The 13,920-nt window shown below is 45.3% G+C and overlaps 1 protein-coding gene across 1 annotated transcript in view; it reads right to left on the bottom strand.

Annotated features, from left to right (window-relative positions):
- LOC144593828 (dynein axonemal heavy chain 8-like) overlaps positions 1-13,920 on the bottom strand; it is a 460,724-nt gene that overhangs the window by 347,546 nt on the left and 99,258 nt on the right. Inside the window, 3 exon segments of the mRNA XM_078399946.1 lie at positions 478-578; positions 6,680-6,795; positions 12,467-12,602. Coding sequence (XP_078256072.1) covers positions 478-578; positions 6,680-6,795; positions 12,467-12,602 — 353 coding nt within the window.

The raw sequence follows: 13,920 nt of genomic DNA, 5'->3' as shown, positions 1-13,920 counted from the left end.
CCCTCAGATTAAACCTGTTGCAAGTGCACTACAAGGAAAAATGCTTGAGAGCGAAGTACCAGAGTGAAGGAAGTATGGTCTGAGGTTCTCTGAGAATAATGGAGGAGATCACTGGAAGGATCCAGGTCTTGCGTGCTTGGAAGCAATGGATGTCATCCCAGAAACATGACATCCACACTAGTGCAAATCCCAGTGGGAACTGCCTGGTTGGATGTTTGCAGACCCAGGTTGGATGTTTGCAGACCCAGGTTGGATTTGTGCAGACCTAGGTTGGATTTGTGCAGACCCAGGTTGGATTTGTGCAGACCTAGGTTGGATTTGTGCAGACCCAGGTTGGATTTGTGCAGCAGAACAGTATAATCTGAAGGTGGTCATGATTGACGTCCACAGCAGGTGAGCATAATTTTCTTCCTGCATGGCTGATGAATTTGAACCTAATTTTATTTTTCCCTTTTAGAATGCAAAAGCAACACTTACTTGAAGATTCTTCTTTTGAGGACTTCTAAAGACAGATGTGAAGATTTCACCAAGGAATCCTGCAGGTGATGGCTAAAATGTGCATAAAGTTCTGTAACATCCTAGAACACACAAAACAGATAAATCTCAGGAGGAAGCCCTGAACTGTGATGAATCAGTTTCATTCTGTGGTCATTTAAAGTTGAAGAGTGTATTCACACCATTGTACAAGGGTCAGCTGCTTAAATCCAATGTCATTTTCCTTTCTCAATCCATTGTACATTGATTTAGAACTCACACAAGATGCAAGCGATTACTATTATCCGATCTTCGAGTCCATACCTATCTAGTCTGGATCTCCCAAGTAACTTGCTGGATGAATATGGTATGAATATGTCCTCAAAAATAAGGACATCAACCACAGCCAGGTGTTCTATCCTGATTTTTCTGAATAATGTCTGAGGTTTCGGGATACTTGGAAGCACATGATCAAATAGGCTGACGTCAGCATGGTTTTGTTAAGGGGACATCTTGCCTGACAAATCTGTTGGGGATTTTTTGAGGAGGTAACGATCAGGACAGAAAAAGGAGAGATTGTGGATGTTGTTTACCCAGGTTTTCAGAAGGCCTTTGGTAAGGTACCACATGTAAGGCTGCTAAAGATGAAAGGTGCGAGCATGGAGAGAAGATTGGCTGACTGGCAGAAGGCAAAGAGTGGGAATAAGGGGGGCCTTTTCCGGTTGGCTGCCTGTGATTAATGGCGTTCCACAGGGATCAGTTTTAGGACCCTTACTTTTCACGTTATATGTCGATGATCTGGATGATGGAATTGATGGCTTTGTGGCCAAGTTTGCAGATGATACTAATATAGGTGGGGAGCAGGTGATGTAGAGAAAGTAGAGAGTCAGCAGAGGATTTGGACCGGTTGGGAGAGTTTTGTTGCCTCCATCACAGTGAAGGAGTGTTTGGAGTCACTGTGATGGACGTTTGTGTTGGGGTCATGTGTCTTGTGTTCTTTTTTTTTGTGTGACTGCTATGTAATTTCGTTCGGTAGCAATGTAGCAATGTGTACAGTCATGCAATTTGGTACAAGGAATAAAGGCATAGACTATTTTCTAAGTGGGGAGAGAGTACAGAAATCGAATGTGCAAAGGGACTTGGGAATGCTGGTGCAGGATTGGGTGCAGCGTGGGTTCACCAGGTTGGGGGATCTGACATATGATGAAATAACGGATCGACTGGGCTTGTATTCACTAGAATTTAGAAGGATGAGAGGGGATCTTATAGAAACATATAAAATTCTTAAGGGATTGGACAGGCGAGATGCAGGAAAAATGTTCCCCATGTTAGGGGAATCCAGAACTAGGGGTCACAGTTAAAGAATAAGGGTTAGGCCATTTAGGACTGAGATGAGAAAAACCTTTTTCACCCAGAGTTGTGAAACTGTGGATTTCTCTGCCACAGAAGGCAGTGGAGGCCAATTCACTGGAGGTATTCAAGAGAGTGTTAGATTTAGCTCAGGGCTAACTGAATCAAGGGATATTGGGAGAAAGTAGGAAAGGGGTACTGATTCTGGATGATCAGCCATGATCAGTTTGAATGGCGGTACTGCTCGAAGGACCAAATGGCTTACTCCTATTTTCTATGTTTCTAAAAGCCAGGATGTAATGCTGGAGCTTTGAAAGGTGCTGGTCAGGCCACATTTGGAATATTGTGAGCTGTTTTGGGCCGTATATTTGAAGAATATGCAGGCATTGGAAAGGGTGCAGAGGAGGTTGACAAGAATGATACTGGGAGAAGATTGGATTAACCTATGAGGATGGCTTCAGAAGGAGAGGGAATATCATTGAAACCTATTGGATAATGAAAGGTCTAGATAGAGTAGATGTTTCCAATAGTGAGAGTCTAGGCACAGCCTCAGAATAAAAGGATGCACCTTTAGAATGGGGATGAGGAGGAATTTCTTAAACCAAAGGGTGATGAACCTGTGGAATTCATGGCTACAGTATTCACGTCATTGGGTATTGTTAAAGCGGAGATTGTGAGAAGGTAGGAGAATGGGGTTGAGAAGGGAAAATAGATCAGCCATGATTGGATGGTAGAGTAGCCTCGATGGGCTGAGTGGCCTAATTCTACTCCTAAGTTTTGAGTGCAGGTCGGGCAAAGCACATACCTTCAAGCTCATCAGGGAAAGGAAGGTTAGGAGTGAGTGTGGGGATTGGCTGAATAATTAGATTGGAAAATTGGTAAATTGGACAATTAGTCAAATTAGCATCTGATATAAGCAAGGCTTGCTCAAGGGCTACAGCCCTGTCGAGGGAAGTGCCCTGTGAGAAAAGTGTGAGTCTTTGGCCGCGAGTCTTCGGCGTGGAGGCTGAGGGAGGGAGGGCACCACACCAAACGTTGGAGAGGGTACCACACCAAACGTTGGAGAGGGTGAGACGCAAGAAAGAAATGTCAAGCAAGCTGATTCAATGTGATGCTTGCAGGATGTGGGAGGTCAGGGACACTGCTGGTGCCTCTGGCTGCTACAAGTGTGAGAAGTGTATCCAGGTACAGCTCCTGAAGGACAGTGTTGGGGAACTGGAGAAACAAGTGGATAACCTTAGGTTCGTCCGAGAAACGGAGTCGTTCCTCGATAAGTCCTACAGTGAGATTGTTACACCAAAGGTACTGGAAGAGAGAAGGTGGGTGACGATGAGAAAGGGAAGGAAACTTGGAGTGCAAAGGTCCCCGGGTGTTGTGCCTCTTGAGAACAGGTTCACCCACTTGGAAGCTGTTGGGGAAGAAGACGTTGCTACACTGAGCGGCAGACTGGTTTGCAAAACAAAACGTGCTGTTGAGCCAAAACCAAAGAGGCCGACGTCAGGCAACGCCGTGGTAGTAGGAGACTCCATTGTGAGCGGTACGGACAGGGGTTTCTGCGGCAACAGACGGGATTCGAGGATGGTGTGCTGCCTCCCTGGTGCCAGGATCCAGGATGTCACGGACAGAGTGCAGAAAATCCTCAAGGGCGAAGGTGAACAGCTGGAAGTGGTAGTGCATGTTGGCACAAACAATGTCGGAAAGAAGGGGTTGAATATTCTGCAGCGTGACTTTAGAGAGCTCGGAAAAATGCTGAAACGCAGGACCTCCAGGGTGGTTATCTCCGGTTTGCTTCCAGTTCCTTGTGCTGGCGAGAGCAGGAACAGGGAGATACAGGACCTGAATTTCCTGAGGAGCTGGTGCAGGGGGCAGGGATTTAGATTCTTAGATCACTGGGATCTGTTTTGGGGTAAGGGGGAATTGTACAAAAGGAACGGATTGCACCTTAACAGGTGGGGGACCAGCATTCTGGCAGGCAGGTTTGCCACTGCTACACGGGTGGGTTTAAACTAAATAAGGGGGGGTGTCAAATGGGATAGTCAAGGATGGAGTTAAAGGGAAAGAGAGTAAAGGGATAGTTAATGACCCCAGAATTAACGGGAAAGATAGCCCACACAGGGATAGGAGAGTATGGCCAAGTGTAATAGGGATTGATGTGAAGGTTGAGATGAGTAAGGAATTGAAAGTACTGTATATGAATGCGTGAAGTATAAGAAGTAAAGTAGATGAGCTTGAGGCTCAGTTAGAGGTTGGTATATATGACATTGTGGGGATTACAGAGACGTGGCTGCAGGAGGATTGGGCCTGGGAACTTAATATTCAGGGTTATACATCCTACAGAAAGGACAGGCAGGTGGGCAGAGGTGGTGGGGTAGCTCTGCTGGTGAGGGATGAAATTCAGTCCCTTGCGAGGGAAGACATGGGGACTGATGAGGTAGAGTCACTGTGGATTGAGTTGAGGAATTGTAAAGGCAAGAAGACACTAATTGATGTTATCTATAGACCCCCAAATAGTAGCCCGGATGTAGGGTGTAAGATGCAGCAGGAGTTAAAACTGGCATGTGAGAAAGGTAATGCCACTGTGGTGATGGGCGATTTCAATATGCAGGTAGACTGGGAAAATCAGGTTGGTTCTGGACCCCAAGAAAGACAGTTTGTGGAGTGCCTCCGAGATGGATTCTTAGAGCAGCTTGTAATGGAGCCTACCAGAGAAAAGGCAATTCTGGATTTAGTGTTGTCCAATGAACCAGATTTAATAAGAGAACTCGAGGTAAAGGAACCGCTTGGAGGTAGTGATCATAATATGATTAGTTTTAATCTGCAATTTGAGAAGGAGGTTAAATCGGAAGTGTCAGTGTTGCAGTTGAACAAAGGGGACAATGAAGGCATGAGAGAGGAACTGGCCAAGGTCAACTGGAAAGGGATCCTAGCAGGAATGACGGTGGAACAGCAATGGCAGGAATTTCTGGGCATAATCCGGAAGACGCAGGATCATTTCATTCCAAAAAGGAAGAAAGATTCTAAGGGGAGTAGGAGGCAACTGTGGCTGACAAGGGAAGTTAGGGATGGAATAAAACTAAAAGAAAAGATGTATAACACAGCAAAGAGTAGCCGGAAGCCAGAGGATTGGGAAACTTTCATAGGACAACAGAAGGTAACAAAACGGGCAATACGGGCTGAAAAGATGAAATACGAGGGGAAGCTGGCCAAGAATATAAAGGACAGTAAAAGCTTCTTTAGGTATGTTAAGAGAAAAAGAGTAGCAACGTCAAATGTGGGTCCCTTGAAGGCAGAAACGGGTGAAATTATTATGAGTAACAAGGAAATGGCAGAAGGGTTGAACAGGTACTTCGGATCTGTCTTCACTAAGGAAGACACAAACAATCTCCCAGATGTACTGGAGGACAGAGGATCTAGGGGGGTAGAGGAACTGAAAGAAATTTGCATTAGGTGAGAAATAGTATTGGGTAGACTAATGGGACTGAAGGATGATAAATCCCCTGGGCCTGATGGTCTGCATCCCAGGGTCCTCAGGGAGGTGGCTCTAGAAATAGTGGACGCATTGGTGATCATTTTCCAATGTTCAATAGATTCATGATCAGTTCCTGTGGATTGGAGGATAGCTAATGTTATCCCACTTTTCAATAAAGGAGCGAGAGAGAAATTGGGGAATTACAGACCAGTTAGCCTGACATCGGTGGTGGGAAAGATGCTGGAGTCAATTATTAAAGAGGTAATAATGGTGCATTTGGATAGCAGTAAAAGGGTAAGTCCAAGTCAGCATGGATTTATGAAAGGGAAATCATGCTTGACTAATCTTCTGGGATTTTTTGAGGATGGGCCACATAACTTTCTTCATGATCCACAGCTCCACATGCTTCCCACCCTTCCATTACCCAATATAACTCAAATTCTGCCAGACAACACATTCCACTGCAAACCCTCATCCAGTCGCACCTGAGCTTTTGGCTTCACAAAAGTAAGATTATAAGTAAGAATATATAAAAGTAAGTGCGGCACGGTGGCGCAGCGGTAGAGTTGCTGCCTTACAGTGGATGCAGTGCCAGAGACCCGGGTTCCATCCCGACTACGGGTGCTGTCTGTACGGAGTTTGTACGTTTTCCCCGTGCCCTGCGAAGGTTTTCTCTGAGATCTTCGGTTTCCTCCCACATTCCAAAGAAGTACAGGTTTGTAGGTTAATTGGCTTGGTAAATGTACAAATTGTCCCTAGTGGGTGTAGGATAGTGTTAATGTGCGGGGATCGCTGGTCGGCGCGGACCCGGTGGGCCGAAAGGGCCTGTTTCCGTGCTGTATCTCTAAACTAAAACTAAAAATCTAAACTAAATACATAGAAATGTTTGGATAGGTTTGTTAAGTCAAGTGTAGTCTATCATAATTCATCAATTAACTAAATCAACCTGTCTTTAGTTTAGTTTTGTTTAGAGATACCGCGCGGAAACAGACCCTTTGGCCCACCAAGTCCGCACCGACCAGCGATCACCGCACATTAACACTATCCTACACACACTATAGACAATTTACATTTATACCAAGCCAATTAATCTACAACTTGTACATCTTTGGAATGTGGGAGGAAACCAGAGCACCCGGAGAAAACCCACACGGTCTCAGGGAGAACGTGTAAACTCGGCACAGACAGCACCCATGGTCAGGATCGAACCCAGGTCTCTGATACTCTAAAGCAGCAGCTCTACCATTGTGCCACTGTTATTGTGGTTAAGTTGAACACTTGTGTAAGTTATAAATTTACGGTTTAACACATCTTAGATTGAGCTATATTACATTTCTCATGTTTCTTTTTTAAAACAGTTAATCCATTGCAAAAAGTACATTGTACCCTCTCAAATTCATCATCCTTTTTGCCCTGACTGTCGTCTTTAGCACTTATATGGGAGACGAAGCTAGATCTGTCGTCTTCAGTTTCTTCCGTAAATACAACACGTCTACTACGTTCTGTGTTAAAGAAAACAAGACTGAATGTTTGAGGCTGAAGGTTGTAACTAATATAACTGCAGTGAAAATGCATATCAGGTGATATTTATGATTCTTTAAAACATATGTTTGATCATTTAAAATTTATTAATAAAATTAAAATGAATTTTTATGAAAATGTATAGCTACGGAATAGAATTGGCAAAATTAAAAACACTGGATTGCAAGGACAAGATAGAATCAAATTAATAAGTACTAATAAAGCATTGGCACATGTAAATGGAATTTAACGCAGGCCACAGCATCCCAAATTCTCAAACGTAATGTTAAATTGTATTGAGGTTTACTGCCTTCTTCATTCTTTTAGACAGTGAGGTCTGGACCCGCATTATTTTTTTAATCTCCTCTAATCCTTCTACAAATCGATGTAAATATATGTCCCTTAGTTATTAACCTCTCTGTTAAAGGAAAAAGGTCTTATTCTGAAGGTCTGAAGGGTCTTGTTCCAAAAAGTCACCCATTCCTTCTCTCCTGAGATGCTGCCTGTCCCGCTGAGTTACTCCAGCATTTTATGTCTACCTTAGGTCTTATTCACTCTATCTACACCTTGCATAGGAAACCTCATCGAAATCTCTGTTCCAAAGAAAACATCTTTCATAACTATTTTACTGTATTTTCCATCACTGGCAAATAATTTTGTGAATTTCCCCAGTGCCCTAACAGTATAACAGAGCTTTATTTGTCATTCGGTACCGAGGTAACGAACGAAACTACATAGCAGTCATACAAAAAAGAACACAAGACACATAACCCCAACACAAACGTCCATCACAGTGACTCCACTGTGATGTAGGCAACAAAACTTCCACTCTCTTCCCCACGCCCACGGACAGACAGCTCGTCCCCGACCAACCCGCACAGTCCCCGCAAGGGGATGGAAGTCCCCGCGGCCGAGTCGCACCGGGCGCTGAGACGTCTCGCGGCCGAGCCGGGTGATGAAAGGCCCCGCGACCAAGCCTTGCGCAGCTAAGTCCCGCGGCCAAGCCGCACCGGGCGATGTTAAGTCCCGCAGCCGAGCCGCACCAGCGATGAAAAGTCCCGCGGCCGAGCTGCACCGGGCGATGTAAAGTCCCGCGGCCAAGCCGCACCGGGCGATGTTAGGCCCCGCAGCCGAGCCGCACCCCGCGCCGTGAGGAAGATAAAAGTTTCCCCCACCCCCCCCCACCCACACCACCACCCCCCACACATACAGAACCAAAAAAAATACAAAAACCATCCCAACACCGGCACACAACAAAAAAAAAAAGGAAAAAGACGAACAGACTGCTAGCGAGCCGCTGCCGTTAGGTGCCGCCACTTCCGCTAACTTGATCGTATATCTCCAGTTACAAGTATTATTGTATACTGTGCTCTAATCAATGACTTCAACATAATCACCTTGTGCTTGTATCCTTTGCATCAGCAGATAAAGGTGTATTTTCAATCTGTCTTGCTGCCTGCAGTGCTTTGTGGTCATTCACCCCAAGATTCCTCTACATCACCGGAATGGAGAGGACAAGAGCCATCAAGAACACCACAGAGGCAGCCGAGAAAGCCTCCAGATGGCTCTGGATCAGGAGAGAAGGTCCATGGGGAGGAGCAGAATGACACCTGAACGCAAGTCGTGGTCTGATCAACCACGGCTGGGTCGCCCGGGCAAGGGTGTGTGATATTGAAAGACCCGAAACACCCAATGACCCCAGATTACATCACTGATGATGTGTTCAGGAGCATCAAGAGATGTATTTATCAATCAATGTGCCATTATGCTTCTAGTGGCCCGGTTTACTCAACATCCTTGAGGCTCAATACTGATCAGCTCAAATGGACAAGTTGCAAATGTATTGTGGCAACAAGAGCAAGTCAGAAGCTGGATATCCTGTGACATTTATGATGGCACAGTATTCAATAACTGTCACATGAAAGGTTCTACACAAGATATGACTACAGGATTGGTGGAAATTTATTGCATAGATAGGAGAGAGGCAAACTAAAGAAAAACAGATGAAAAGGTTAGTTTCAGATCGGCAATTATTAATTGATGGGATGCAGCAGAGATCTGGGACCTCAGTTATTTACAATCTATACTAATGACCTGAATGAAGGGGTCGAGCGCACTCCAGCCAACCTTTACAAGAGGCATTTGGACATATGGATGAACAGAAAGGAAACTGAGGGATATAAGACGACACGCAAGTAGATGTGCAGTTTAAATTTGTGTCATAGTTAGATGTCATCATGGGCCAAAGGGCATGATCCTGTGCTGAATGACATGGATATCTCTCTTGTTAGAGGGTCATGTTGGCATTGATGTATGATATAAAAGAATCAGAGGTTATCCATTTTGGATAAATCGCGCCCTTCAATATCCAATTCAACAATATCAGATAATTAGCTTTTTTTTTACATTGTAACTGTTAGGTTATCCATCTGTAGTATCAACTCAGCTTTTCCATCTCCATAGATGCTGCGTACTCTACTGGCCACTTCCACCATTCTCTTTTTGGTTCAGTTCTCTGTAACAACTCTGACCTCCTATTCAAGCCTTGACATTATCCTTTGTTTGTTTTCTTTCTCGTTATCCGTCTTCAACTACAAATAATGTATCATCATGGCAGCCCTAGCCTCTCTTAATCATAGATATTTTCATTGTCCACACCATCTATCATCCACTATCTCTGCAGCAAAACAAGCTTGCTTTCCCATTTCCCAGTTCTGATTAAGTGTTTTTAAACTTAAACTAAGTGTGTAGGAAGGAACTGCTGATGCTGGTTTAAACTGAAGATAGACACAAAATTCTGGAGTAACTCAGCAGGATAGGCTGCATCTCTGGAGAAAAGAAATAGGTGATGTTTTGGGTAGAGACCCTTCAGACTGGTGAAGGGTCTCAACCTGAAATGTCACCTACTCCTTTTCTCCATAGATTAACTAAGCATCTCTTCCCACAGTTAAATATATTTAAGACATTTAAACTTCTAGGCTACAGAGTGGGTGTAGGAAATTGTGCAGAAAATATGGTTAGAAGGCAGGAGAATGGGGTTAGGAGGGAGAGACAGTTCAATCATGATTGAAAGGAGGAATAGACATGATGGGCCGAATGGCCTAATTCTACTCCTATTCCTTATGACTTTATGAAATTGTGTTGAGACCAGGACTGCATCAGCCATGATCTCACTGAATGACAAAGCAGCCATTCAGGGCTGATTGACCTACTATGCTGATGTTTCTTACATTATCACCTGTAGCCCTACAGTCACTATAACTCCTGTTGATTACTTCCTTTTGCTTCTTGATAGTTCAACAATTTTGAGTATAAAGCAACTGCAGGAGGAATTCAGCAGATCAGGAAACATCTGTGGAAACAGAATCATTGACTGGCCCTATGCTTCCACAGATGTAGCCTGGCTTCCACTGACTTCCTCCAGCAGTTGTTTTTTGCTCTAAATTACAGTATCGAAAGTCAAGAATGTTTTATTGTCATATGTCTCGAAACGGAACAATGAAATTCTTACTTGCAGCACCACAACAAAGAATGTAAACATATCTGAGACTTTTAATAACTTAGTGTTATTTTCGGCTTTTCTTTGGAATCTAGGGGCATTTATTTTTTCCAATCCCTCTGTTATGTGGTCCTTTATCATTTACCTTTCTACAATCTCCACAGATAACATCAAATAGCCTACTGTCATTAGAAACATAGAAAATAGGTGCAGGAGGAGGCCATTCGGCCCTTCGAGCCAGCACCGCCATTCATTGAGATCATGGCTGATCGTCCACAATCAATAACCCTTGCCTGCCCTCTCCCCATATCCCTTGATGCCCCTAGAGCACTATCTATCATTCCAGTGTTATTCCTTCAAAAACTTAAATCAACCTTCTCAGATATTCTGATTGTCCTTATTTAAAGTCTGCCTGAAAAAATGATAATTTATAATGCCATGTCAAAGTGTTTTAAAATTAATTTGCTCAGTACCACCACGTCTATGTGGCATGCAGTTGGCCAGTTTAATCCTTTCTCCCTTTGTAAACAGAGACACTTTGCAGTTCTCCCATCTTGTGGCACCAAACCTGAAATCAAATTGCACTGGAAAATCATGTTTAGAACTTCTGCTGTTCTCCTCCTTGCTTCTCTTTTATCCATGCCTGGTGAATTATCCACATATCATATCATATCATATATATACAGCCGGAAACAGGCCTTTTCGGCCCACCAAGTCCGTGACGCCCAGCGATCCCCGTACATTAACACTATCCTACACCCACTAGGGACAATTTTTACATTTACCCAGCCAATTAACCTACAAACCTGTACGTCTTTGGAGTGTGGGAGGAAACCGAAGATCTCGGAGAAAACCCACGCAGGTCACGGGGAGAACGTACAAACTCCTTACAGTGCAGCACCCGTAGTTGGGATCGAACCTGAGTCTCCAGCGCTGCATTCGCTGTAAAGCAGCAACTCTACCGCTGCGCTACAATTTTATGTCATCCTCATTTATGAAGACATGCAAAGTATGTATTTTGAACTAACCCAATGTCTTCCACCTCCATATCTGTTAAATTGTATTCAAGATGTACCAGACATTATTTGACTCCACTTTTTCCTTGAGTAACCTTTCGCTATGAAAGAACTTGGGGCTTTCTTTAATTTTACCTGCGAGTGTTTTTATCGTAGTCACGCAGCACAGAAACAGGCCCTCTGGCTCATTGAGTCTGCCAACCATCAAACAATCATTTATACTTATCTCCCTGCATTCCTATCAACTTCCCCCAAATTGAACAACTCAACTGCACACTGGAGACAATTGACAGTGGCCATTTAACCTCCCAACTCGCCAAGTCTCCAGGATGTGGTAGGAAACCCAAGCACCTTGAAGATATCATGAGATCACAGAGAGAACATGCAAACTAACGTAACCAGCACCGGAGGACAGAATTGGATGGGTCGCTGGAACTGCAAGGTAGCGGTTCTACCAGCACTTCCTGGTTGCTGCTTCATTTTAGGTTCTTGCATCTTGGCATAGTCGTGCAGCCATGGAGTTGCTGCCTTACAGCGCTGGAGAACCAGGTTCCAGCCTGTCTGTACAGTTTGCGCATTCTCCGTGTGACCGCGTGGGTTTTCTCCAGCTACTCCAGTTTCCTCCTGCATTCCAGTGTTGTGCAGATTTGTAGGTTAATTTGCTGTTGTAAATTGTTCCTAGTGTGTAGGATAGAACTAGTATACGGGGTGATTGTTGACCGTCGCGGACTCAGTGAGCAAAATCAACATAGTTATAAAAACGGAATCCATTTGCAACCTGTAGAGGTAATTAGAATGTAATATAATGTCCACATTTTATGAAAAAATAAAAATAATATGTTAAAAATGGCTGTTTTAATAAGCTTGATTAACTGTCTCCAACAGGACATATCCCCATTCCCTGCAGCCACTGTTTATTGCAATGGCTGCCTTTGGCTTTCCTCTGATCAATTCCAGTGCATCAAAATAAACCTGAATACTTCAACACATTAGTACAAGTCAGAGACATTGCATCCTATTTTCTACCCAATATTTCCTCTAAGCTTATTATCCTTTGCCACATTATCGTTTCCCATTTTACACTGATTTCCAACTAGACAAGTTTGAGACACCTGCATCAATTTCAATGTTCCATACCTGGTTCATCAGCAAGTTTTACACTTTCTCTAGTTTGTTCGGTGATATTTGCAAATATTTCAACTAATTTCTCCACAATTATTTCAATGCTTCTGGCTTTTGGAGATATAATCTCTGCCCATTTTTCGGTACAATCCTACACAATACAAACACACACTGAGTAAACCTAATATTTGTGAAACATAACAGTACTACATGACAAGTAACAAATACTTTTTATACCTTTTTTCAAAGTTGTTATAAGTTTAGAAATGTGCAGCAATGGGTGGATAAGTTTTTACCAATACCCCAGCGTGGTTGGTTGCATCACTGGTGGTGATGTATGACCATGCAGGAGGGGTATAGAGAGGGGCATCAATAGCCTTTCGCTCATAGTAAACAAGGCCAATGGACTAATGTGTAGGAAGGAATTGCAGAAACCGGATTTAAATCGAAAATAGACAAAATGCTGGAGTAACTCAGCGGGACAGGCAGCATCTCTGGAGAGAAGGCAAGGGACTAATCATTGACTGCAGAAGGAAGGTCAGGAGACCGCGCGCCAGTTTTTAATGTACGATCAGTAGCGGAAAGGGTTTGCAGCTACAAATTCCTAGGTATTAACATAATGTAAAAAACTGTTAACCTACCACCCCCCACCATAATGTAAAAAACTGTTAACCTACCACCCCCCACCATAATATAAAAAACATCCGCTGATCGGGCCTTCCGCCGCTTACCCGGGCTCCAGTTCCCCGCGGGCCTCCACCAGCAACTGTGTTGACCCACGCCGCTCCACCGCCCAGCAGTGGGCCACAGCCGTCGCTGTACCCGGCCCACAGACTCAGCGCCAGGCCCACACCGCCCAGCAGTGGGCCACAGCCGTCGCCTCACCCGGCTCACAGACTCAGCGCCGGGCCCACACCGCCCAGCAGTGGGCCACAGCCTCACCCGGCCCACAGACTCAGCGCCGGGCCCACACCGCCCAGCAGTGGGCCGCAGCTGTCGCCGTACCCAGCTCACACTCAGTGCCGGGCCCACACCGCCCAGCAGTGGGCCACAGCCTCACCCGGCTCACAGACTCAGCGCCGGGCCCACACCGCCCAGCAGTGGGCCACAGCCTCACCCGGCTCACAGACTCATAGCCGGGCCCACACCGCCCAGCAGTGGGCCACAGCCGTCGCTGTACCCGGCCCACAGACTCAGCGCCGGGCCCACACCGCCCAGCAGTGGGCCGCAGCTGTCGCCGTACCCAGCTCACACTCAGCGCCGGGCCCACACCGCCCAGCAGTGGGCCACAGCCGTCACTGTACCCGGCCTACAGTCCCCACGAGGCAGAGTCCCACAGCGCGTGGTCTGACCCGTTGCCCCTCCCCCTTCCAACAGGGAACCTCAGCTGGGGTTCCACTGGGTCTCCCCCTTCCCCCTCTACCCAGGCGGCCCAAGCAACTCCCCACCCATACATGGGTCCTCATGCC

This window comes from Rhinoraja longicauda, chromosome 5, assembly GCF_053455715.1.
Source record: "Rhinoraja longicauda isolate Sanriku21f chromosome 5, sRhiLon1.1, whole genome shotgun sequence".
NCBI lineage: Eukaryota > Metazoa > Chordata > Chondrichthyes > Rajiformes > Arhynchobatidae > Rhinoraja > Rhinoraja longicauda.
The sequence above is the reverse complement of the archived record's forward strand: the minus strand, read 5'-3'. Positions and strand labels throughout refer to the sequence as shown.